Source organism: Cinclus cinclus, chromosome 5, assembly GCF_963662255.1.
Source record: "Cinclus cinclus chromosome 5, bCinCin1.1, whole genome shotgun sequence".
Classification (NCBI taxonomy): Eukaryota; Metazoa; Chordata; class Aves; order Passeriformes; family Cinclidae; genus Cinclus; species Cinclus cinclus.
In genome coordinates, this window is record NC_085050.1 from 1,128,756 (window position 1) to 1,155,596 (window position 26,841).

Below are 26,841 nucleotides of genomic sequence, written 5' to 3' on the forward strand. Positions count from 1 at the left end.
TTTGGTTCTGCTGATGCCCAAACCACCCCTGATGTGTGCCAGCAGGGTTCTGGCATCAGCACCGGACACTGCAGAACCTCTCATCCCTGCTAGGTCTGCAGGAATTTCTCCTTCGCTCCTGGAGCTTCCCCAGCTCCTGGACCTTCTGGAGGGTGTTTGGGATCGAGGTGCCACCTGCAGCTTCAGAGCAGGCTGAGCTCTTGGGGCTGGAAGTGGAGGAATTTTGTTTCTGTGCGGAGAAGAATCGTTCCCGCTGGTGATGCCGGCGCTCGGCGTTATCTTCCCGCGGCTCCGTAAATCCTGGGAGTCTGACAGGACCTCCCACCAGGATGGCAGCAGCTCCAGAGCCGTTGCTGGTGGCTCCCTCAGAAGATGAATGCTTTTCTGAAGTTTGCCTGAGCGACTCGTTAGGCTCAGAAGTGCCTTAACTCCGTTTTTCCTTTCATTGTTCCCCTCCGGAGCTCCCCCTTCGCAGTGGGGCGGATCTTGCCAAACTCAGGCTGGAATCTCTGCTGAAAGCCCCCCCAGAAGAGCAAAGCCCCGCTTTGCTGGGGTGGGAGGAACCTGGGATGACTCTTCTGGTGAGATTTGGGATCTCTTGCAGCGCATCCTCGCTCCTTGTGCCCAGTCCTGAATCGTGCCTGGCTGGGGAGCATGAGGAATTTGGTAGGAACGTCGTGGATGCTCCGAACCCTTTCACATTTTTACTGTTGACTTCTGCAGGGAACGAGCATCCATCAAGGGGACGGGGATTTGTCATTGTTCCCCGAAAAGAAAAAGGGCAGCGGCATTGTTAAAGCCCAATGGGAACCCTTTGGAACGAGGAGCCTCCAGGGAGAAATGCAAATTTATATTGAATTTTAACACAGACATTGCACAGAAGTCCCTTTTAAATCAGAAGATTGTTTTATCTTTGGTAACTCTTTCCAGAGGACCTACAAAGCCGAGGCCGTGAGCCACAGCTTTTGGGGCGAGGAGCTGCAGTCACTTGTTTTCCTCGTGGGACTTCGTGGTGGGGCTGGGAGTTGATCCCAAGGCGTGGGCACGGGGCCCCCTTTGGTCATTGGGATTGGTCATTCCCAGTGGCAGCTGCCACCTTTTCTGGAGGGAAGAAAGGGATGAAAGGAGTTTTATGTGGCTATTGAGGAGGTTTATTGATCCCAGATACGATGGCTCCGGGATGGTGGGAAAACAGGCTTCCCTTTATGGCAGGAGTAAATTGTGGGGGATTGCTTCACCGGTCAGCCCATGAAGGGCTGGCTTGGGGCATGGGAATGGTTTTTGGTCATGGATCAGATCAAATCCCCGCTGCTGGGCCCCTTCTGCTCCCAGATCTGTTCTCAATGCAGACCACAGGAGTTGTTTACCAGAGTCTGCCGTGGCTCGTGTTGAGCTGCCCCGTGGGGTCCCTGATCCCATCAAACTCCATCCCGGTTTGCCCAAAGGCAGCAGAGCTCCGGTCCTGGAACTTCCCAGTCAGGAGGTCGGGAGCAGGGATTGTGGTATCCTGGTAAACGGGGGCAGGTTTTATGGCAGGGCCTGTTGTGAGGGCTCGGGCTGCAGGAAAGTTGGTTTAAGTGAGGTGCAGAGAGTGAATTTCTTGAAACGAGGGTGGTAAACCCCTGGCACGGCTGCCCAGAGAGGGGTGGTTGCCCCATCCCTGGAAAAATTGCAGGCCGGGTTGGACAGGATGGGATTCAGTGGGAGATGGTTTTGATGTTCCACCATCAAAAAGAACCTTTGTAGGTCCTGCCCAACCCAGCCCAGCCTGGGATTCCATGAAATAAGGAACTTTTTCCAAATATTCTCAAAAGATATCCCAACATCTAACGGGCGCTCTGACCATGTGTTTTAGAGTTGCTGGGATAACGATGGTGTCGGAGCGTGGGATACGGATCACTCCTGTCCCTCCCTCCTCCGGAATCCGCACACTTGTTGAGGCATTTCTTCAGCTCACCGTTTTGGGTCTTCCCCGGTGTTTATTCACCTTCCCATCTGAAATTCCCTTGTCTCCAGAGATGATGCCGCATCCTCGGCGTGCCTTTCCCATCCCTCCCCACGAAGGCTCTGATCTTTCCTGCCCTTCCTCTCCTTCCCCTGGTGTCCTCTTCGTCTTCCTCATCTCCATCTCCCATTCCTGGCTGGAGATGTCCCCACAACCTCCCTGATGGTGGCTGATGTGTGCATTCCCTTTTGCACCATTTCTACTTTTCCCTCTCTCCTGGTCTGTCTGTTCCCTCAGGCCAGGCCTAACTAAGCCCTGCTCAGGGAATTGCTCTTTAAGCCAGGCTTTTGTTGGAGGGTTCATGGGTCCCTTCCCTCAGCAGCCCCTCCCGAGCACCAGGACCCTCAGTTTTCCCTCCGTTCCACATTTCCCACGTGGGAATTGGAATTTCCTCCCTCCTTGAGGAGAGCAGCCAGCTTCCCTTCCATCCCTTGTGGTGCCACATCCCAGGGTTGTTTTTAAACCTGGGTTTAGTCCAGCTCACGGCTCCAGGCTGGGCAGGGCAGGAGCTGCCGTGGCGGGGCAGAAATCCTGCCTGGTGTCCCAAGGGATGCTTGGAAGGAGGCTTGGGGACAGCCTTCCATGTCCCTTGGGAATGCGGAGGGAGCAGTGTCCTTCCACAGGCCTTTCTTCCTCCTGGGAATCATTTCCTTCTTCTTGGGAATCTTCTTCATCATCGTCATCGTCATCTTCAGAATCTTCTGGATCCTCTCTGAATCTTCTTCGGAATCTTTGGAGTCTTCCCTAAATCTTCTTTGGAATCGCCTTGGGAATAATTTCCTTCTTCTTGGGAATCTTCATCATCATCATCACATTATCATCATCATCATCTTCTGAATCTTCTTCGGAATCTCCTTGGGAGTAATTTCCTTCTTCTTGGGAATCTTCATCATTGTCATCATCATCATCATCATCATCATCATCATCCTCTTCTTTGGAATCTTCTTTTTCTCCTTTGGAATAATCTTTTTTCTTCTTTGAAATCTTCTATTCTGGAATTTTCTCCCTTTCCTTCTGAAAAGGAATTTTCTTCTTTCCGATCGCTTGACTTTTCCAGTGTCAAACGAATTGTCCCATGGTTTCTTTTCCAGGATAGGGAGTTGCAGGAATTTTTTTGGTGGGATGTTGTTTGTCTCCCTCTCTGCTCTTTCCCCTCCTGGTTCACAAAAAAAAAAAAAAACAACAACCTTTGGGGATTCTCCTGCAGTGAGGGTGAGCTGCAAACCTCTCCTTGAAAACGGAGCTTATCCATGAAACTCCAGGGGTGAAATCCCATTTCCAAGAAGTGATTGCCTTAAACACCAAAAGGAACCGTTGGGATGAAGAGTTTTCTTTAACATCGTTGGGGTGAAGTTCTTTTTGTTAAGATTTTGAGGAAGTTTTTCTTCCCTGATGTGAAACTCTTGGGAATAGAGGGGGGAGGGTTCCTAAAATCAGGGAAGGGATTCATGGGAATGGGAGAAATGGAATGGTTGGAGGATTTTATTGTCAGGGCTAAAGATACAGGAGAGTGAGGGAAAATCCTGGGCTGTGGATTGCTGAGGAGAACTTTTTGGAAAAATATGGGATCCATTTAGAGGAGCAGGGATTTGTTTCTTCTCTCCCTTCCAGGGAACAATTTCTAATTCCCAAGATCCCAGCCCAATGTCCCCTTTCCCAGTGGAAGCCATTCCCTGTGTCCTGTCCCTCCCTGCCTTGTCCCCAGTCCCTCTCCAGCTCTCCTGGAGCCCTGCAAGGGACTCTGAGCATTCCCTGGAATTTTCCCTTCTCCAGGGGAACATTCCCAGCTCTCCCAGAGCAGAGGGGCTCCAGAACACTGGAATGGTTAAATCCCATCTCATCCATGGGCAGGGACACCTCCCATTATCCCAGAGTGTTCCAAGGCCCATCCAGGCCTTGATCAAGTCCTTGAAGTCTCCTACAGAATTCCAGGAGCTCTTCTTTTCCCACTGTCCTGACGTTTAACTGGACCCACCCTCGCTCCTCCTTTCCCGGAGGCACAACAAGAACCAGAGCCTGCTTCCCAAGCTGCACTTCCAACGTCCATATTTCCCACATCCCATGGCTTTTTGCCCCTCAAACCCAGGTCTCCAGAAATCCTCCCCAAGGTTTATACTTCAACTCCGGGAAGAAAGAAGCGGCAGAGAATCCCCCCCCCCGGAACGTTCCTATGGGGGATTTTATAAAGTGATTTATTTTTTTTTTTAAAGCTGGCTGGGGAAAGGGGAAGGTCCCAGACGTTTTCCTGGGCCGAGCAGGACCTCAATTAGCGGGGCAGTAACGAGGCAGTGTCTGCGTCCTCCGCCGGAGCCTTGCACTTCATCATTCCTAACTCGTTGCAGTAGCTCCACAAAGTCCTCACAAATCTTTGGAGCCCAGCAAGAAATTAGGAGCACATTTTTTTGGTGTTTTCCTCTCATGGCAGCTGTGCTGGGAGCTCCTTATTTTTCATTAGTGTCAGACTGGGCAGCTCCAGGAGTTCTCAGGCTCCGGGCTTTGGGACAGGGACTCATCCACGGCCAAATTTTCCTGAATATCCCTCTGGGAATGTGGGGGAAAAAACCTGTGGTTCCGCTCACAAAGCAGGGGGAAAAAGGGGATTTATAAACCCTGCAGGATGAAGCTCTGGAGGTTCCCAACCTTTGGAAGCACCATCACCTTAAAGCAGGAGGGATTTGGGAGCAGGGAATGAGGCTGGAATGTGGAGCCGGCCCTGAAATGAGCTCCAAGGCTTTGGGATGAAATCCTGGTGCATATTTCTTCAGTGCTTTCTCTTGAAGCATCTCCAAAGTGTTTGAAGAACATTATTAAGAGTTTGGGAGAAGGGAGGATCTCTCTTTTCCACTCCACTTGGAAAGGGAAGAAAAAGGCAGCTTGGAATTTATTTGGAGGATGAGGAGGCTCCAGGTCCTTGAAGATTTTTCTGATTATTTGCAGAAGCGAAACTTCAGGGTTGTTCTGGCAGGGGCTCCCCCAGTCACTGGCTTGGGGAAAATAAAGAATTTTGTAGGTGGGATTCTTCCCTGCACCCGTTCCTGGGGACTCTGGGCAATTCCAGATTGGGATGAGGCAGGAAGGTCTTTTTGGGGCTGCCTGGAATTGTCTCCCATGATTTTTCTTCTTCAGGTGTCACCTGATTGCATAAAATAATCTGAATTTTATGGTTCTGAGGTCGCAGAGAACAAATATCCCAGTCAAATCCCCAGGAGTGAAAGGAACTCTTCCCTCTGCCAGCAGGGAATGAAATTTAGGAGGCAGAACGTAGGGATTGAGTGGAGCTCAGGATTTTTATTCCCTTTGATCCCAGCTATGACCAAGGCCTTGGGAGCTGTGGGTGCAGCTCAGACACTGGCAGATGAATGTTCACTTTTCCCTTTTTTTCCTTTTCCCCCATTTCCTGAAGTCAGTGACATGTCTGTCATCCCATCCCATGGATCCCATCCCATCCCATCCCATCCCATCCCATCCCATCCCATCCCATCCCATCCCATCCCATCCCATCCCATCCCATTATCCCATCCCATCCCATTATCCCATCCCATCCCATCCCATCCCATCCCATCCCATCCCATCCCATCCCATCCCATCCCATCCCCATCCCATCCCCATCCCATCCCATCCCCATCCCATCCCATCCCATCCCATCCCATCCCATCCCATCCCATCCCATCCCATCCCATCCCATCCCATCCCATCCCATCCCATCCCATTCCATTCCCAGGAGGAATTTGGGATATCCAGGGTGTCCAGGTCAGCCTGGAGCTGTTCCAGAGCCTCTGCTCCAGGCACATCCCATCCCTGTCCCTGCAGTGGCAGCAAAGGCAGCTGGGATTTCACTGGAAATATTTCCACTGAATCGGTGGAAACCATCGGTGTTCTTTATCTCGTGCATTCCTTGTGATCCAGAGGTATCCCAGGATGGATTGGGATGGAAGGGACCTTAAAGCTCCTTCACCCCAACATGGGCAGGGACACATCTGCTATCCCAGGTGGATCCCAATCCCAAACTCCAACCTGGCCTTGGACACTGCCAGGGATCAAATCTGGGAATTGCAGCCCAGGCAGGAATTCCTTCCCAAGATCCCAGCCCAATGTCCCCTTTCCCAGTGGAAGCCATTCCCTGTGTCCTGTCCCTCCATGCCTTGTCCCCAGTCCCTCTCCGGCTCTCCTGGAGCCCTGCAAGGGACTCTGAGCATTCCCTGGAATTTTCCCTTCTCCAGGGGAACATTCCCAGCTCTCCCAGCCTGGCTCCAGAATTCTGGAATCATTTCCATGACCTCCTCTGGCCTCTGTCCTGCAGCTCCACGTCCTCCTGAATTTGGGCTCCAGGGCTGGGGCAGCTCTGCAGGTGAGGTCTCACCTGAGCACGGGGCCACAGGGACACAATTCCCACCTTTCCTTTGGGATCAGCCCATTCCAGCCCCATGCACAACATCCCAAATCCTCCTCCCAGGGCTGTTCTCCATCCCTTCCCTCCCCATCCAGCTGGGAATTGTGCTGGGATTTCCCCCATCCAGGTGCAGCTCCTGCCTCTGGCCTGGCTGCACCTCTGAGGGTTTCACCTTCTGCTCCCAAACCTTTCCCACCTGGATTTGTCTCCCCACCATTCCCTTGGATCAAGGGAATTTTTTTTGCTGGAGCCTCCGAGCTCTTTGGGGGGTCACGTTCACACCTTGTGAAAATCAGGTGCAGCCCCATTAACTCCAGATGGAGCAGAGCCCTTTGAAACCCTTTGGAATTTTATCCTCCAGCTTCCCCGTCCTGCAGGGAGAGGAAAATTCACTGGGGAAATTGGATTTTGTTTTTTTCCTGATTTCAGTAGCAGGTGGAGTTGGTCACCTGGGAGAGGGGATGGCTCCATGAAGCTGCTCGTGCCACACGTGTGGCACTCCTGGGGAATCTGGGAAGACCTCCCAGCTCCACTTTTCCCTTTTTAAAAGTCCCATAAACGAAAATTGGAAAGGGCTGGAGGGGAGGTGTGAGATTTTTTTTTTTTTTTTATTTGCAGAGTTACATTTTTTTTTTATCCTTAATAGATTTATAATATGCAGCTCCCTTGATTTGTTTCCATAAAATTAACCAGTAAATTTCAAATGGAAAAAAAAAAAAATCCCTAATAGGAACCACCTTGGCCAAGGCTGAAACGTTGCTGTGTTCAGGAAAGGTGGACCAGGGCATTTTTCCCAGTTTTTCTCCTGGAGTTCCACATGTTGGAAGAATATAAAACTTTCACTAATGAGAACTTGGAGGGACTCTGACTTTCTAATTGCCCTTATTCTAATTCTTTTTTTTATTTTTTTTTTCCCTGGTACAAGCTGCTGTTTATTTTAAAAACCGGGATCGTAATTTGGAAGTCTGGGAGTTTCAAACCTCGGGCAAGGAGGGGTGGGAAGGATCCAGACTGGATTCCCTGGCCAGGGAAGGGCTGGGGGAGGCTCTGCTGATTCTGCTGGGAGTTTGGATGCTGTGAATCCCATCCTTGGGAGTGGGGTTGGGATCACTTGGATTTTTGGGGTTTTTTTAATATTTTTTAAAGTTATTTTTGATCCAGGATCTCCCTTGGGTTGTCCACAGGATAAGGCCAGGTTATTCCTGCTGGGAGCATCCCTGGTGTGTTGGGATGAAGGATTCTGGGGACAGGTGGGGCTGGAGGATCTTGCAGGAGTTTTCCAACCTGAATGAATTCTGGGATCCGCCTAAATCCCAAATTATTGCTGGTTGGGATGTTCGTGGCATGGGTTGGGTGGGAAGGGATCCCAAATCCCATCCAATCCCACTCCATCCCGCTGTCCCAGGTGGATCCAACCTGCCCTTGGACATTCCCAGGGATCCAGGGCCACACAAATAATGGGAATTGTTGGGAATCCAGGGCAGCACAAATGGGAAATGTTGGGAATCAGGGCAGCACAAATGGGAATTATTGGGAATCCTGGGCAGCACAAATGGGAATTGTTTGGAATCCTGGGCAGCACAAATGGGAAATGTTGGGAATCCTGGGCAGCACAAATGGAATTGTTTGGAATCCTGGGCAGCACAAATGGGAAATGTTGGGAATCCAGGGCAGCACAAATGGAATTATTTGGAATCCTGGGCAGCACAAATGGAATTATTGGGAATCCTGGGCAGCACAAATGGGAATTGTTTGGAATCTGGTGGGGCACAGCAGTGCCCTTGTCCTGGACAGGGAATGCTGAACTGTGAAATCCATGGAATTAGGCCTGGATTAAATCCTGCTCATCCCTCAGTGTCCATGGAGGGAGATCCAGGCTCTATCCTGGGGACTTTTCCTTCAGCTGAGGTTGGTCCTGGCTGGGCTGAGCTCAGGCCAAGCCTGGTTAAGCTGAGATTTGGACACTGAGATCTCAGTGTTCTTGGGACAGGGGGAGAATCCAGGGAGGGAAGGACAAGGAAAAAATCGAACTTTTCCAGGGATTTTTTTAATGGCTAAAAAACCCTCCTTGTAGTTTCCCCAGACGCCTTTAGAGGGCAGATCACGTCCAGGGAATCGGGGATTTGGGACGTGCTCGATATTCCCGGTGCTGGATTCCTAAATTGGAGCACTCAGAACATGGAGAGATATTTTCTTTTTTAATTTTTAAAAAGCATAATTTGAATTCTGCAATAACTTGTGGTGCTTTCAAGGGTGACCACGAAGTGAATTCACAGCAGCGAGATGAGATCAGGTTTTGATTTATCGCTGTGGACTTAAAATCTTTTAAGGTTCAGTCCTAAAAACTGTGGTGTGAGTGAAATATTAGTGATGGATGCAGAGAGAAAAATCCTGGGAACATACTGTGGGAGAGGGGAGTTATGTAATGTGTTGACTAAGTTCATTTTTATGTTAAAAAAGACCACAAAAAGTGGTTTCAGTTGGGAGAGTTGGTTTTGGAGAGCAGTGCTGAGTGCTGAATGTATAAATTCATTTTTCTCTGCTGTAATCTCTTCTCTAAATCCCCAACCCTCACGCCCCAGTGCTTGGGGAAAAAAATGTATTTATCAAGAGAATATTTCACATTATCAGAGGGATCTTTGTGAAGTGAAGGCAGGAAAATGAAATCGAAGCTCTTGTGTGAAGTTGAAGCTTTTCATATTGGGATTAAATATTCCTTAAAGTCACCGTGCGGAGGGAGGCAGGGCCTGGCTAATTCTGCGATTAATTAAAACCAGCACTAACCAAATCATGTTCTGCTTTCTTCTGCTGCTCCCTGAAGCTCAGGGATCCTGGGGAAGATGATTTTTCCTGAAAAAGCCATTTTGTTCTCCCCCAGCCGAGCTGCTCTTTGTGGCTCAGCCCCGTTGGCTCAGCTGCTTTGTGGGATTCTCATCAAAAAAAACCCCCAAAAAACCAGAGGGGTTATTCCCAAACAGAATGAAAAGGGCTTTGTTCCAACAAGGATTCATCTGTTTGTTTTTTTTTTCTTCTTTTTTAAATAATGTTTTTCAAACCTCCTGAAGGTGGAAGTGCTTCTGTTCCTGGGATGTGCAGGGTTCCTGGGGGTTCTTTGGGATTTTTAGGGTTCAGCCTTTCACTGTGATCCTTGGCCAGATTCCTGCTGGAGTCTGGATGGAAAAGGGACAAAGGAATGACATGATCCACTGGGATCACTGGGCTCTGTCCCACCCAGCATCCCTGTCTGCAGAATGGACAGACAGGGAGTGGACAGACGGACACTCAGGGATGGGATCATGGGATCATGGGATCATGGGATCATGGGATCATGGGATCATGGGATGGGATAATGGGATGGGATGGGTGGTGACTCCCAGAGAGCTGGGACAGAACCTCAGGAAGTTCAGCAGGGCAAGGGCTGGAGCTGCACCTGGATGGGGGAAATCCCAGCACAATTCCCAGCTGTATGGGGAAGGAAGGGATGGAGAACAGCCCTGGGAGGAGGATTTGGGATGCTGTGCATGGGGCTGGAATGGGCTGATCCCAAAGGAAAGGTGGGAATTGTGTCCCTGTGGCCCCGTGCTCAGGTGAGACCTCACCTGCAGAGCTGCCCCAGCCCTGGAGCCCAAATTCAGGAGGACGTGGAGCTGCAGGACAGAGGCCAGAGGAGGTCATGGAAATGATTCCAGAATTCTGGAGCCAGGTTGGGAGAGCTGGGAATGTTCCCCTGGAGAAGGGAAAATCCCAGGGAATGCTCAGAGTCCCTTGCAGGGCTCCAGGAGAGCTGGAGAGGGACTGGGGACAAGGCATGGAGGGACAGGACACAGGGAATGGCTTCCACTGGGAAAGGGGACATTGGGCTGGGATCTTGGGAAGGAATTCCTGCCTGGGCTGCAATTCCCAGATTTGCTGTGGCTGTCCCTGGATCCCTGGCAGTGCCCAAGGCCAGGTTGGAATTTGGGGTTTGGATGACCCTGGGACAGTGCGGGGTGGAACGCGGTGGTTTTTAAGGTTTCCTTCCCACCCTAAACATTCCATGAGGATTTAACTTTGCTCCATAGATCCGGAGCACTCGGCACTGTGGGGGAGCAGCTGTGGCCTATCCCTGGGGAAACGTTCCCATGGAAAACAGGATAATGGGATGTCAGGGCAGCAGGTTCCTCCCAGACACGATGAACGTTCCAGATCCATCTCCCTCCCTCAGTCACCGAACGTGTCCCGTCAGGATCTGTTATCCCAGGTTTCTGAGGGAACGGTTCAGGATGTTCTGGCTGCAGCTCCAGGATCTGAGTTAGATCCCAAGGATCTCTGCAGCTCTTCCCAGGTCCCATTTAAAGACCAACAGGCTGTCCTGTGGAAAAAGCCTAAACCTTGTTTTGTCCAGGATGGAGCACACGGGGTTTTTCCTGGGATTTACCGAGTCCCGTGTGTTCCAGGAGGATCGGGACCATCCCAGGGATGTGCTCTGACCATGGCCAGTCCTTCAGAATCCTTCAAAAACCCAGCCCAGGCTGATAAGTGGGAACAAAAGCAGAATCTTGAAAGGAGCCTTATCTCCAAAGGCCAGAGCCTGCGGAGGGGGTGTGGAACAGCACTTTTGGGAATCCCACGGGATCCAAAGATTCCATCCAGGGAGGCCGGGCTGGGGTACCTCCCTGGGGAACTTTGTGAGGGCCAGCATGGTCCAGGAGAAGTGGAGCATCCCTGAGGGATAATCCCATTCCTGCCACAGAAAACAGGGATCACAGGCAGGCTGCTCCTCAGGAAACCAGTGACCAGTGGGGAGGGAAAGTGGGAGGAAAACCACTGGGAGATGTTGGATTGAGGCTGGAGCGAGGGCCCTCTGTGTGCACCCTCAGGTGGTTTTTCCAGAATTCCCCCTGGATCAAACCCTGGGAAGTTCAGCCCAACACCTTCCCTCTTCAGTGAGATCTCATCCATGGCTGCTTTTATCCTGAATATCCAGAGGGGTGAGGGTCCCTGGGCAAGGACAGAGGTGGGGACAACACCTGGAGAGTCCCCAGGGGCTTTTGAGGAGCTCCTGGAGCTGGGAATATTCCCGTGCTGGGGGCTGGAATTTCACTGAGTGCCTTTGGATTGAGGAGGAGCTTTCCTGGTGCTCCAGGCTCGCTCCCAGCCCCAGAGCTGCACTGGGGGAGCACTGAGCCCAAGGAAAGTCAGGGGAAGGCTCAGAGCACCCCGGGATAATGGGGTGAGGATGAGGAATAGGATGAGCTTCAAGGTCTTTTCCAGCCCAGACCTCTCTGTGATTCCATGAACTGCCCCATTCTGTAATTCCACAATTCTTTGGGAGAATGTCCTTAAGCCAAAGCTTGAATTTGTCCCTTTAACTCCCTTCTCCTCCTTCTCCTTCTCCTTCTCCTTCTCCTTCTCCTTCTCCTTCTCCTTCTCCTTCTCCTTCTCCTTCTCCTTCTCCTTCTCCTTCTCCTTCTCCTTCTCCTTCTCCTTCTCCTTCTCCTTCTCCTTCTCCTTCTCCTTCTCCTTCTCCTTCTCCTCCATTCCTTTTTCCTCTCCTTCTCCTGAGGATACAAAGCCTTCTGCCTGGATTTCTCCTTTTTAACAGTTTAGCTGGGGAAAGAAAAATAAAACCCAACAAAGCCAACCCCAAACCCTGTTCCCTTGCTTGTCAGGGAGCATGTTGGAACAAAGCCTGGCTTGTAGAACAATCCCAATTCCCTGAGAGAGCTCCCAAAGGCAGGCCCTGCACGGTTGGGTGCTCCTGAGTCATTCCAGCCCCTCTCACCTGTGACCAGGTTTTGGTTGTGATTCCTCTGCTGCTCCCTCTCTTACTCAGGGCTTTGGTTGGGTCCCAGTGAGGAGTGAGGAGAGGTTAAACCAAGGTGTGGGAGTTTCCAGTGGAGCTTTGAGTCATGGTTTTGTCTCACGGAGGGAGAGGAGTTAAACCAGCCCAGGGTCAGAGCAGCTCCCAGGGTGGGGGATTTCATCCAGGGCTGCTCCTGGCTGGAAAAAGGAATTTTAAATCCTTGGTAAGAAGCGCATCAAAGAATCTCAGTTCCGTCTCAGTGGAGATGAATTGTAAAGTATTTATCTGCCCAAGAGCTTGGGATGTGGAGTTGTCAGGCTGAGGATTTTCATGTGTTCGGAATTCCCTGTGGAGCACCCATCCTCCTCCTCCTCCTCCTCCTCCTCCTCCTCCTGGTGCCTTCAGCCCCCTGAGCTCATTCTCGGCTCCTCCACCACACGTAAATGTGATAAATAAACTTTGTAATCTCATCACTGAGCTCCCTTTGAAGCTGCCCACAGATCTGGATCCCACAGAAGTGTAAATCAACACTTCGGCCATAAAGGGCTTCTTTTAAAAGTGGCTTTTTTGGTTTTTTTTGTTTGTTTTTTTTTTTTTTTTTCCTGCAGCTGATCTGGAGGCTCTGGTTGCCCAAGGCTTTTTATCAGCCCTCATGTGATAAATTTCTCCTTAGAAGGGAGATTCTGGATCATTCCCTTCTATTCCCTATGAAAAGCTGAATTAATCCAGTTCCTGAATGGACTCTGAGGATGTGAACATGGCTGAGCTCATCCCATGGGATTGACCAAATCCAGTTCCATGGCAGGGACACCTCCCACTGTCCCAGGTGGATCCAACCCGGCCTTGGACACTGCCAGGGATCCAGGGGCAGCCACAGCAAATCTGGGAATTGCAGCCCAGGCAGGAATTCCTTCCCAAGATCCCAGCCCAATGTCCCCTTTCCCAGTGGAAGCCATTCCCTGTGTCCTGTCCCTCCCTGCCTTGTCCCCAGTCCCTCTCCAGCTCTCCTGGAGCCCTGCAAGGGACTCTGAGCATTCCCTGGGATTTTCCCTTCTCCAGGGGAACATTCCCAGCTCTCCCAGCCTGGCTCCAGAATCCTGGAGTGCTCTGGGTTGGAAGGGGCCTTAAATCCCATCCCCATCCATGTTCAGGGACACCTCCCAGTATCCCAGATGGCTCCAAGCCCCGATGTCCTACCTGGCCTTGGACACTCCCAGGGATCCAGGGTCACACAAACAGGAATTGTTGGGAATTTGGTGGGATCCTGCTGCCACTGGTCCAGCAGTGCCATTGTCCTGGCCAGGGAATATTGAACTGTAAAATCCATGGAATTAGGCTTGGATTAAATCCAGGTTGGGAAAAGGAGCAGGAGCAGGGGATGAGGGTAAGTCATGGGGTGAGAGCAAAGCAAAGGGGGAATTGGATTTTCCTCATCGCAAGCTCGATGCCAAAAACTTGTATTTGAGGAAAATTGATATTTAGGGACATCAAACCCGAGGTGGATTTAGCTCTGGATGGGCTGAGGTGGAAGAGACTTTTTAGGGAATGAAGAATGGGGAGGGATTGAGGCTGAGTCTGTGCAGGAGCACTGAGGAGAACAAACCCATCCAACGCTGCATTTCCAAACTCCTTTTATTTAACGACCTGGAATGGAGTTCAAAAAGAAAAAAAAAAAAAAAAGAAAAAAACCAAAAACCTAAAAACCCCTCTTATTGTTGGGCCTCGTTTCCTGAGCCGAGGGAGAACTTTTGTCAGCCAAACCTCCAACAAATTGTCTGCTCTGATAACAAGTTAGCACCGGGAGCGGGAGAGGCCGAGCCCCTCCTGGTCCCGACAGCGCTGGCTCCGCGGGCAAACTCAAAGCAGGAGCCGTGGCCGTGTGTTGAGTTTACACCTTGCAATAATAATCCCTGCTTTTATCTGATCCCAGGGGGATTTTATAACTTTGGAATGGCTCTCTGGCAGGGCTCCAGCCCTACTGTCATTTTTTATTAACGTTCTTTCTTTTTTTTTTTTCCTATCCTCGTAGCCAGTCTGCTTTGCTGCTATTTTTTTTCCCTACCCTTCTTTTCTTCCCTAAGATTGTTTGAGGAATATGTATCCTATTCCTAGGGATATTGGGAAACAATATTTGAAAATTCGGTGTCTCAGCCCATTTGAGGGGTCTGTAAAACTATCCCAGCAGGAACTAATCAGAACAAGCAAAGCCAGCCTTTAAATCATCGCTCCCTTTAAATCACCCAGCCCTTCTCCCCCGGCCTTATCTTGTGTCTCATCAGGAAAAACCTAATTAGTTTCTGCTCAAAAGTAAATATTGGTGGGTGGAGGTGAGGGGAGGTGAGGCTCGGAGCGTTTGAGAACGGCTGTGGAAAAGAAGGTGAAGTTCTGGAAAGAACAGTATTGGAATTTTAAAGGATGTCCTTCTTCCTGGAGGTGGTGGCTCTGGTGGAAGAGCCTGGAGGAGTCCCTGGCCTGCTTTGGGAATGATCCTGTGGCTTTGGGGATGAGCCCATGGTGTTTGGGATGATCCCAAAGGTCTGGGAATGATCCCAAAGGTCTGGGAATGATCCCATGACACTGGGAACGACTTCATGGTGCTGGGAACAATCATATGGCATTGGGAATGATCTCATGATATTAGGATTGATCCCATGGTGTTAGGACAGAGTCCATGGCATTAGGAATGACTCCATGGAGCTGGGATTGACTCCATGGTGTTGGGATTGACTCCATGGTGTTGGGAATGACTCCATGGCATTGGGAATGATCCCATGGAGCTGGGAATGACTCCATGGCATTGGGGTGCAGGTTTGTGGCTGGGGTCACTGTGTCTTGAGGAGTTGAGTTGGTTTGGAAAACCCAACTCTGAAAAATCCAACTACAAAAACTTCAGCTCTGGCTGGGTTGGGTGGGTTTGGGTTGGGTTTGGTTGGATTGGGTTTGGTTGGGTTTAGTTCAGTTGGGTTGGGTTTGGTTGGGTTGGGTTGGGTTGGGTTGGGTTGGGTTTGGTTGTGTTTGATTTGGTTGGGTTGGGTTTGGTTGTGGTGGGTGGGGAAGGTGGAGTTGCTGCTCGCAAGCTTGTGAGAGTTTCTTCAGGCTGGATCCTGGAATGCTGAGGAAAGTTCTTCCTGTGGAGGGCTTTGAATCTCAGACTGGTTTGGGTTGGAAGAGACCTTAAAAATCACCCAGTGCCACTCCTGCCATGAGCAGGGACACCTCCCACTGTCCCAGGCTGCTCCAAGCCCTGTCCACTCTGGCCTTGGACGCTTCCAGGGATGAGGAATTGTCTCTGGGAATTTGTATTTAGGGTTTGACACCCCCAAAGCCATGTCCTGGGGGGTTGAGCCCTTGGGGAAGGGATGTGCAGGAGACAGAAATTACATCACCAGATAATCCCAGGATGGTTTCGGTGTGAAGGGATCTGGAATCCCATCCCATTCCATCCTCTGCCATGGGCAGGGACACCTCCCGCTGTCCCAGGTGTCCTAAAACTCTTCTGGACAGCCCGATGACAACCTCAGCCCCACAAACGGGGCTCACTCACCTGGGCCTGGCCCTGGAGGCGGAACGGTGCCTTTGCTCATCCTAATAGCCGGTCTGGAAAGAGAATTCCTGTCAGGAGCTGGGAATTCTGCCCTGACGGAGTGACAGGGGTGCTCCCGCTCTCCCAGGCTGCTGGGGATGAGGGAAGTGGCTGTGCTTGGAGGGAGCTTCACCTGCAGGAGCCCAGCACTTTGTGTTTGATCCCTAAACGCAACATCGGCTGCGAGCAGGCTTTGGCTCTCCTGGTTTTTGTGCGTTCCTGTGGAGCAGGGCGAGCCAGGATTGATGGTCCTGGATAACAGAGGCGATTCCACAGGATAACCCCGAACTGGCCTCACCTTCATGGAAACCACACCAAAACGTGGGGGGATTTTGGATTGGATTTCTCATCCCCTGAGGTCTTTGGGGGTCTCCCACAGCCCCGGTTCCATCGGTTTTCCCAAAGGCACCCCGAGCGTCACCCGGGAATCTTCCCTGGGCTCCTCCAGACTCTTCTTTGGGAACAGAACTCCCAACCCTCCCCCCATCCAGTGCTCCTCTGCAGGTTGGGCTTGATCCTTCCTGTGCCACAGCAAATCCAAGGAAGGGTTGTTGTGCTGCACCTCAGCCCCGGGGAGGTGCTGGGAATGAGCTGGGGGTGGGAGCGGGGAGCTCCTTAGGATAATCCCAAATTTCTCCAGAGCTGCTTCCTCTGGGCCTTCCCCGAGCTCACAGTGAAACCGAAACCTCGGTGACTTCAGGAAGCCAAAGAAAATTCGATATTTCTCACTCGTGGGTCACCTCAGTCCAGATCGTTTCCTGCCGGGAGCAGGGGGTTGGGAATGCCCTCCTGGAGATGGAAAAGCCATTCCCGTTCTGTCTGGTGTGTGCAGGATCCAGGTCTGGGATCATTCCGGGCTCGGGGCGCTCCGGCTCCTGCTGCAGTCAGAATGTGCCCAGCACAGGTCAGGATTTGGTGTTCCCAGAAGGGGAACGCCACTGGCTGAATGTGAGGCCATTCAGGCAGAAAGAAATCCCTGGAAAATCTCGTCTGATTTAAAACTGCCCCCTCAAAAATCCTGAAAGGTGAAGATTCCTCAAATTGCTCCTGGTGGGCTGGAAACCTTTTGTGCCATTGGGAGCATCCTCTGGCTGCTTTTTAGGACATCTGGGAGTCGGGACATGTAATTTTTTTCTTTTAAGTTTCATTCAGAAGGTGGTGATGCCCTGGCACAGGATGCCCAGAGCAGCTGCGACTGCCCCTGGATCCCTGGCAGTGCCCGAGGCCAGGTTGGACACTGGGGCTTGGATCCAACTGGAATAGCGGGAGGTGTCCCTGGAGCTGGAATGGGACCAGCCTTATGGTCCCTTCCAACCCAAACCAGTCCTGGATTCTGTGATTTCCCCAGATGGTGCTTGGACTTCAATCCAGCTCAAAATTCTTCTCTTGATACATCAGTTTATTTGCACTAGAAGGGCAAAATCAAAGCCTGGGTGGTAAATTCCATGTGGGGCTCCTTGTCCTGGAGCGATGCCGGAGAGGCAGATTTCCTTGATTTCTAAATAACTGGAATTCATGAGGTCTTATCAATATTTGGCTTGGATCTTGTCAATATTAACCCCTGGCCACATCCTGCCGTGCTCCCACAGCAGAGCTGGACCGGGGGAACATTAATCCCTGTTGGAAAACGGAGGTGGGATCAAGGTGGGTGATCCTCAGAGAGCACTTCCATGGATCCTTGGTGACACCAATTCCGTGTCCAGCCTGAAATCCCGGCGTGTTTCCCACCAAGGGCTGGGGCAGAGCAGTCCAGAGCTGGCAGCAGCATCCTCCAGCTCGTTATCCCAAATTTCCCTCTCCCATGACCGCCTGTGCGCCCCGCCCTGCGTAATGATCCGTGTCCAGCTCAGGGCTTCATCCAAAACTTCGCCTTTTCCCACTCTTTGATTCTCCCCTCTCCAGAAGGAGAAGGATTACATAAACTGGAGGGTTTAATGAGTGCACTGGGCTTGCTTTTGGGGGAATTTCCAGTGGATTTGGGGTTATAACTTCATTAGGCCTCGCTTGGGAAACTCGGGGCCGCTTGGGCGGGCCCGAGCCCCGACCCTTTGTTGTGTTCTCTTCTGAAGGACCGAGCGCTCCCGCCCCTTTTTGAAGTCCTAATTCCCTTTATGGGATGTTGCAAGGCCTTTCTATAGAGTGCTGCCTCTGAAGTCCGAAATCCCGGTGCCAAAAATGTCCCATTTTTCCCCCAAAGGCTCCGCGTCCTGATGTGGGGAGCAACGCTCGGTCCTGGGCAGTGTCCACCCAGACCTTTCCCCTCTGGGGCTTCGTTGCAAAAATTCCCATTGTTGGGATTCATCCCTGAAGAGAGTTTTTTGAAGGGATGGGGTTGGGAGTTTCCCTGGCTCAGCTAGGAGGAGAACTAGGAGTAAATAAAAACTCCAGGGTTGCTCCTGCTTTCCAACCACTAGAGGTCAGGGTTGTGCTGTGGGATAACGCATCCCACAAGGATAACGCATCCCACAAGGGTAACGCGTCCCCACCCAAGGAGTCGCTCTTGTTCCTGCTGCAGCCACCTCCGGGGGCGGCTTTGCACAAGGAATTTTGTTCTCAATTACCCGGCTCGTTAATTAATTCAGAAGTTTTTGTGCGTGCTCGGGGTGAGGAGCACTTTGAGGTGGATTTTCCAAGGATTGGGATTTTCATGCCACGCTTGGATTTCGGTATTCCTCAGATGTAGGAATTTCTCCAGGGCTCGGTCCCCGGTGGGGTTTTGCTTCCCGAGGAGAGATTCCAAAGGGAGTTCGAGGCTGGCAAAAAGATCAAAGCTGTTTCCTGAATTTTATTTTTTTTTTTTTGGGGGGGGGGGGGCGGGGGGGGGGGGAAATGTTAAAACTTCCAAGTGTTGAAAAGGAAATAATTTGGGAGGTTTGCACACGGATAAAGATTCGTCCTCTCCACGGTTCGGGTAGCAAAAGTAATTAATAATTAGCGATTTTTAATAGCAATTAACAATGGTTTAATTCTCCCTTGGTGTGGCTGGCAGCTGGATCTCCAGCAGGTTTTATGGTTTTCCTGCTTCCTCCTAAATCCAGGCTGCCACATTCCCATAGGGAAGGCGATGGGCCCCTTTTGCCACCTCAGAGAATCCTGGAATTCCAGAATATCTGGGAGCTACCTGAATCCTGGAATTCCAGAATGGTCAGGAGCTATCTGAATCCTGGAATTCCAGAATATCCAGGAACTACCAGAATCCTGGAATTCTGGAATTTCCAGAAGCTACCTGAATCCTGGAATTCCAGAATATCCGGGAGCTAGCTGGTCTTGTGGAACGTGTCCTTGCCCATGGAATGAGAGGATCCTTGGGATCCTGCCCATGATTCCATGACTCCCACACGCCTTTCTTCTGATACATTAAAAAAGCCCACAGCAGAAACAGAGGAATCCTCTAAATCCGTGTCTAAATCCGGATAAATTCCATGTTTTCTGAGTGTTTATTTTCCAGTTACACCAGCACACAAACCCAGGTGTCCAGCACTGCCGCATCCATGGGATTGGCCTTTTTTCCCCTGCTTTTTGGATGGGATTTGGCCCTGGATTTCCCTTGTGTGGGTCCGTGCTGTTCCCATTCCCCCTCCTTTGGTTGGAACTCAATCAACTCCTCAACAACCGGAGCTAAAACCACTTTTCCTGTGGATTGTTGTGCTCCATATCAAAGGAAAAAACAGGGAATTTTTTGCAGGAGGGCACAGCGTGACCTCCAGTTCCACACCCCCACACACCCCCACCGCCTCCCACCCCCAAAATCCCTGGAATAACTCCACGATTTCCCACCCCTCCATCCCGTGTGCTTTCCTGGAGCACCTTTTTGCGGCTCGTTCCGCCCATCATCGACGTGCCATTAAACCCTCCTGGGCTCCCACAAAAATGCTTTCAGGAACCTCTGGGGTCCAGATGTGGAATGTTGGAAAAGAGGAACGAATCCAGCGGTTCAGGAGGTCCCCGAGCTCAGCCCGTGACAGTCACCACATGGCCCGCGGGCGAGCACTGCTGCAGCTGGGCCATAAACGGATCAGTGTGGCAGCACGAGGGGCCGGGGCCTTGGGATTTGGGATTTGGAAAGAGTCAGGAGCCTGTTTGGTTTGTTGCATAATCCCTGGCCTGCTTTGCGAATGGATCTGGGAATATCTGGGCTCGGGGAGGGGGGAAAAAGGCGACGTGTCGGAATTCCGCCCAGCGCGTGGCGCCTTCGGCCTCCTTTGTCCCCTTCCAGGTCTGAAAACCAAATTAAATCCCAGGTGGAATCTGTATTTTATTTTATTTTTTTTTTCTTTTTTCTTTTTCCTTAGGCACAGCAGCAGAGAAACCTGGACAACATCGTGTCCCAGCAGCCCAGGATTAGCGGGGGGAAGAAATCCAAGAAGGAATTCAGCGCCAGCTCCAAGCTGGAGGTGAAGAACACCAGGCCCATGTCGGAGCAGGATTTGGGGATCCTGGATGTGGAGGATGAGGATGAGGATGAGGAGGAAGAGGTAACCGAGGGCACTGGGCAGTGTGGGGTGGCTCTGGAGTCCCAAGGAGTTTGCTCCCTGCTCATGGAGGGGTCCTGGAGGTGCAGGACAGAACGTGGGAAGTGTCTGGAAGTTCGGTTATTTGGTGTTTTTATCCCTGTTCCCATTCCCAGGCTCAGCAGAGAGGCCAAGGACTGGGGACTGTCCCACCCCAGAGTGTCCCAGCACCTTGGTGCTGGTGGAGAACATCCATCCCTCGTGGATGCTCCATAGTCCAGTTTTTGGCCTTTTCCTTTGTCCTGGTTTGTCTTTGGATTGGGGTCGTGTCAGGACGGGAGTTGGAAATTTGAATTCCTTCCCTTCCCTTCCCTTCCCTTCCCTTCCCTTCCCTTCCCTTCCCTTCCCTTCCCTTCCCTTTCCCCTTTCCCCTTTCCCCTTTCCCCTTTCCCCTTTCTCCATTCCCCTTTCCCCTTTCCCCTTTCCTCTTTCCCCTTCCCAGGACCTGACAGAGAGTTTTGGGAACCCCAAACCATAACCTAGGGATGCTGTTGGTTTTTCCTTCCTCCCAGTGCTGTTTTTTGGGATGTTTCCCATGGAATAGAGCCTCGTGTCTCAGAAAAGGCAGCTCAGACCTGAGAGCCTTTCCTCAGGTCATATCCCAAATGAGCCCTCATATCCCAAATAAATGAGCCCTCATATCCCAAATAAATGAACCCTCATATCCCAAATGAACTCCCATACCCCGAATTTACCCTCATATCCTGAATTAATCCTCAAATCCCAATTAATCCTTGTATCCCAAATGAGCACTTATATCCCAACTAACCCTTGTATCCCAAACAAACCCCTGTATCCCAAATGATCCCTCATATCCTGAATTATCCAACCCCAGAGCAGAGGGTCCCTAAGGCCTGAGCCATCCCTGTGCTGTGGCAGCCAGGGCTGCACATTCCCATGGAAAACTCGGCTTCCAGGGGTTAAATGTGCTGCTGGAATTGTTAAACCCCACTGGCAGGAGGGGTTTGGGTGTTCCCAGTTCCCTGCTCCCGGAACGTGCCTGCTGCAGGATTTGGGAATGAGATTGGGAGAGCCTGATGTGGTGTGGACTGGGAAATTTTGGGACGAGCTGAATCAATCCTTTGTTCTGGAAATCCAGAGGTATAAAAAGCTGGTTTTGGGTTGAAGGGAATGTCAGGGGAACCATCAGTCCTGGGGCAGCGCAAGCTCCTGGGGCAAGGCACGTCCCAAAAAATCCGGGATTTATGGATTGTTGGGAGCGCTGGCAGTGCAGCCCTGGCTCAGGGAATGCAGGCACCTCTTCAGTGCTAAATGGGAGTTTTTGGATGTGTCTGGATATTGAAATATCAGGTAAACACCTGGATTTGTGAATGCGAGACAGGGCAATGGTGTGATGTGTTAATCCAGAGGGGGAATTTCATGGAATCGTGGAAGGGGTTGGGTGGGAAGGAGCATTAAAATTAAAAATCATTAAATCCACCCCTGTCATGGCAAGGACAATTCCCACTGTCCCAGGTGGATCCAACCTGGCCTTGGGCACTGCCAGGGATCCAGGGGCAGCCACAGCAAATCTGGGAATTGCAGCCCAGGCAGGAATTCCTTCCCAAGATCCCAGCCCAATGTCCCCTTTCCCAGTGGAAGCCATTCCCTGTGTCCTGTCCCTCCCTGCCTTGTCCCCAGTCCCTCTCCAGCTCTCCTGGAGCCCTGCAAGGGACTCTGAGCATTCCCTGGAATTATCCCTTCTCCAGGGGAACATTCCCAGCTCTCCCAGCCTGGCTCCAGAGCAGAGGGACTCCAGAATCCTGGAATGGTTTGGGTGGGAAAGGACCTTAAATCCCATCCCATTCCACTTTCTGTCATGGCAGGGACACCTCCCACTGTCCCAGGTGGATCCAACCCGGCCATGGACACTGCCAGGGATCCCAGCAAATCTGGGAATTCCAGCACAGCCCCTCCCCACCCTCCCAGGCAGGAATTCCTTCCCAAGACCCCAGCCCAATGTCCCCTTTCCCAGTGGAAGCCATTCCCTGTGTCCTGTCCCTCCCTGCCTTGTCCCCAGTCCCTCTCCAGCTCTCCTGGAGCCCTGCAAGGGACTCTGAGCATTCCCTGGAATTTTCCCTTCTCCAGGGGAACATTCCCAGCTCTCCCAGCCTGGCTCCAGTGGGATATCCTGAGCAGCCCAAGGGGACAGGGGAAGGGTCACAGGTGATTCCAGCCCCATTCCTTGCTGGGAATCCAACCCTGCCTGGCTGGAGGAGCCACTGGGATGCAGAGCAGTGCCAGGGAGGGAAGGGAATCCCAGGGATTGGGGTGATCCAGCTCAAATCCATCCCAGGGATTCATTCCCTTTGCTGCCCTGATCCCTCTGAGCCTCCTGCTTCCCCTTCCTGCATCCCTGGGATGGGTCTGATGAGTTTTTTGGGATCTCGAGGTGATCCTGGTGCTGCAGGATGGGATTCCCACATCCAGCTCCTGCCTCTGGAGCAGCCTGGGATGCCGGAAGGGTCCCAGTCCATGCAGGGCTGGAATGGGATGGGATTCTGTGGGATAAACTGGAGGTAAAGAACTTCCTCCATGCAAGGCAAATCAGATCCCAGCACCGCAGAGGTTCCTGGCTGGAGCTGGGATGAGGAATCCCAGGATCCCAGACTGGTTTGGGATGGGAGGGACCCTGAGCCCCGTCCCATTCCAGCCCTGCATGGACTGGGACCCTTCCAGCATCCCGGGCTGCTCCAGAGGCAGGAGCTGGAGGTGCACGTGTGGGAATCCCGTCCTGTGTCACCTCAGACTCCCTCCATTAGGATCCCTCCCATCCCAAAGCAGTCCGGGATCCCGGGATCCCTCATTCCATCCCCAGCCAGGAGCCCAGGATGGATTTTCCCACATCCTGCCATCCTTTACCAGCTCCATTTCCACTCCTCCATTTCTGCTCCAATCCCAGTTTTCCCTCCCCATCCCTGCTCCCCCCACAGCTGAGCAGTCTCCAGGACCCTCCCTGGGGCACTGTGGGGTTGGGAATCCTCCCCTTTCCTCATCCCAGTGCCCTGGCAGGCTCATTAAATCCTGGGAAAATAACAACATTCCAGGGGCTGGCCATGGGGCTTTTCATCCCTGCCCCCTTTCCCACCCCATGGACACAGAACTCTCCCTTTTCCCTTTTCCCATTTCCCTTTTCCCTTTTCCCATTTCCCATTTCCTTTTTCCCATTTCCCATTTCCCTTTTCCATTTTCCCTTTTCTCTTTTCACTTTTTCCTTTCTTCCTTTTCCCATTTCCCTTTTCCCATTTCCCTTTTCCCTTTTCCCTTTTCTCATTTCCCTTTTCTCTTTTCCCATTTCCCCTTTTCCCGTCTTCCTTTTCCTTGTTCTCGTTTCCCTTCTCCCTTTTTGCTTTTTCCCTTTCCACCTTTTCCTTTCTTCCCTTTCCCTTTTCCCATTTCCCCTTTTCCTTCTTCTTTTTTCCCATTTCCTTTTCCCTTTTTTCCCCTTTTCCTTTTCCCTTCTTCCTTTTCCTTTTTCTCTTTTCCCTTCTCTCTTTTTCCTTTTACCCTTTTCCAATTTCCCATTTTCCCTTTTCCCATTTCCCTTTTTCCCTTCTCCCTTTTCCCCATTTCCCTTTTTCCCATTTCCCTTTTTTCCACTTTCCCTTTTTCCTTTCCCTTTTTCCCTTTTTTCCCTTTTCCCTTTCCTCTTTTCCCTTCACCTATTCAAATGTGATTTTTTTTTCTACCATTCCACTCATCTGTCCATGATATTTCCATGCTCCACTTATCAAATCCAATGAATTAAATTAAATTAATTAAATTCCTTGCCATTTAACTTCCTCATCCCTGGAATTTCGGTGACATTCCCATGTTTTTCATGGAATTTCTCCCTGTTTCAGGTGCCTGGAGCCCAGGATTTGGTGGATTTCTCCCCGGTCTATCGATGCCTCCACATCTACTCCGTCCTGGTGAGTGAATTCTCTTCTGGCTTGAACTCTAAAATATTCTTTTCGTCGTTCCGTTACATTTTTCCTGGATATTTTGAACTAGATAAGGCAGAAATGCCGTGATAATTAATATAAATCCATGTGGACTTGTTAAATTTATTGAATTATTCCATGGAAACGGTGGGAGAGTTTTGGGCAGGAATTGGTTGGATTCTGGTGCTGTTTGCTCCAAGAAAAATGAATTATTCCGTGGGAATGGGAGAGTTTTTTGGGGTGGAATTGGTTGGATTTTGATGCCGTTTTCTCCAGGAATTCTTTGACTTGAATAACTTGGTTATTCCATGGCAATGGGAGAATTTTGGGATTGGTTGGGTTCTGATGCTGTTTGGTCCAAGGAAAATGAATTATTCCGTGGGAATGGGAGAGTTTTTTGGGGTGGAATTGGTTGGATTCTGGCGCTGTTTGCTTCAAGAATCCCTCTTTGGATGCAGAAATTCCATTTTTCTGTGAAGACTGGAGAATTTTGGGTAGGAATTGGTTCAGTTTTGAGGCAGTTTGCTCCAGGAATTCCCGTTTGGATGCAATAATTCCATTATTCCATGGAAATGGTGGGAGTGTTTTAGGGTGGAATTTGTTGGATTCTGACGCTGTTTGCTCCAAGAATTCTTTGGATTCATTGACTTTGTTATTCCATGGAAATGGGAGAGTTTTGGGGTGGAACTGGTGGGTTTTTGATGCTGTTTGCTCCAAGGAAAATTAACTATTCCGTGAAAATGGGAGAATTTTGCAGTGGAATTGGTTGGATTCTGATGCTGCAGCAATACTTTGGGTTTTTTTTTTTTTTTTGATGCAGTAATTTCAATTTTCCATGTAAATGGGGGAGTTTTAGACAGGAATTTTAATTTCAGGGATGCATCCAAGCCTTGAATCTCCTGATCCAAGGACTCTGTGGATTCTCAGCCCATTTTCAGGGACCTTTGGATCTCACTTTCCATCTCTGGATTTCAGGGATGCTCCCAGCAGCATCCAAACCTTTCCTGTTCCATTCCAAAGAACCTGTGGGGGTCTAATCCCTTTTCCAGAACTTTTGGAGCTCACCCTCTAAATTTTAATTCCAGGGATGCATCCAAGCCTTGAATCTCCTGATCCAAGGACTCTGTGGATTCTCAGCCCATTTTCAGGGACCTTTGGATCTCACTTTCCATCTCTGGATTTCAGGGATGCTCCCAGCAGCATCCAAACCATTCCAAGGAGCCTTCATCCCTTTTCCAGGAGTTTTGGAGCCCTGGGGCTGCCGTGGGACTCCCAAATCCCAGGCGGGAGATGAAAGGAGCTCTATTTTCCCAGCTTTCCTCCCTTCCCAGCCTGGACAGGGAATTGTTTCCCAGTTCCCGGCGTCTCCAGCGCTCCACACGAGTTTGCTGAAGGAAAGGAACAGTCAGAAAGCCCCATCCTATAAAATATTTTTTTTTTGTGTGTGTGTGTGTGTGTGTCCCCTCACCTGCTCGTGATCAGTTCATTTGGCCACATCGCTGTGGGATTTTCTGGGAATGAGAAATTCCCCTCCCCAAAATGCGTGGCTGTGTTTGTCTTGGAGGGATATCCCAGCTCTCCAGGCAGAGCTGGGAGCTGGAGTTCGTTAACTGGGAATTCGGAGGGAGCTGGAAGTGTCAATTAATTTAGGGGAATCTCAGGGGAGGAATACGGGTCGTGGAAATGGGATTGGGAATCCTGTTGGAGGGGCTGGCGTGCCTTGGTTTAACACGAGGGTGTGTGTTTGATATGGGTTTGATATGGGTTTGATACAGATTTGATATGGGTTTGATATGGGTTTGATATCGATTTAACTTGGATTTAATATGGACCCAGTTTGGATTTGATCTGGACCCAGTTTGGATTTAATCTGGATTTAAACTGAACTCAGTTTGGATTTGATCTGGGCCCAGTTTGGATTTGATCTGGGCTCAGTTTGGATTGGATCTGGGCCTAGTTTGGATTTAATCTGGGGCCAGTTTGGATTCAATCCGGATTTAATCTGGGCCCAGTTTGGATTTGATCCGGGCCCAGTTTGGATTCAGTCCGGATTTGATCTGGACCCAGTTTGGATTCAATCCGGGTTTGATCTGGGCCCAGTTTGGATTCAGTCCGGGTTTGATCCGGGCCCAGTTTGGATTTGATCGGGGCCCAGTTTGGATTCAATCCGGATTTGATCCGGGCCCAGTTTGGATTTGATCAGGGCCCAGTTTGGGTTCAATCCGGATTTGATCTGGACCCAGTTTGGATTTGATCTGGACCCAGTTTGGATTCAATCCGGGCCCAGTTTGGATTCAGTCCGGGTTTGATCCGGGCCCAGTTTGGATTTGATCTGGATCCAGTTTGGATTTGATCTGGACCCAGTTTGGATTCAATCCGGATTTGATCTGGACCCAGTTTGGATTCAATCCGGGCCCAGTTTGGATTCAGTCTGGGTTTGATCCGGGCCCAGTTTGGATTCCATCCGGGCCCAGTTTGGATTCAGTCCGGGTTTGATCCGGGCCCATCTCGGGGTTAATCCGGATGCGGTGCTGTGGTTGCCCACAGCGTGTTCTGAGGAGGAGCAGCAGCTTCTGCCGGTGCAGGGAGCAGCCGTGGACATTGCACGGCTTTGGGGGCCGGGGCTCGGGCCTGCTTTGCTTCA

The 26,841-nt window shown here is 50.9% G+C and overlaps 1 protein-coding gene across 1 annotated transcript in view; it reads left to right on the forward strand.

Moving 5' to 3' along the window:
- Nucleotides 1-26,841, forward strand: part of EXOC6B (exocyst complex component 6B) — a 247,905-nt gene that overhangs the window by 93,897 nt on the left and 127,167 nt on the right. Inside the window, 2 exon segments of the mRNA XM_062493221.1 lie at nucleotides 20,056-20,238; nucleotides 24,117-24,185. Coding sequence (XP_062349205.1) covers nucleotides 20,056-20,238; nucleotides 24,117-24,185 — 252 coding nt within the window.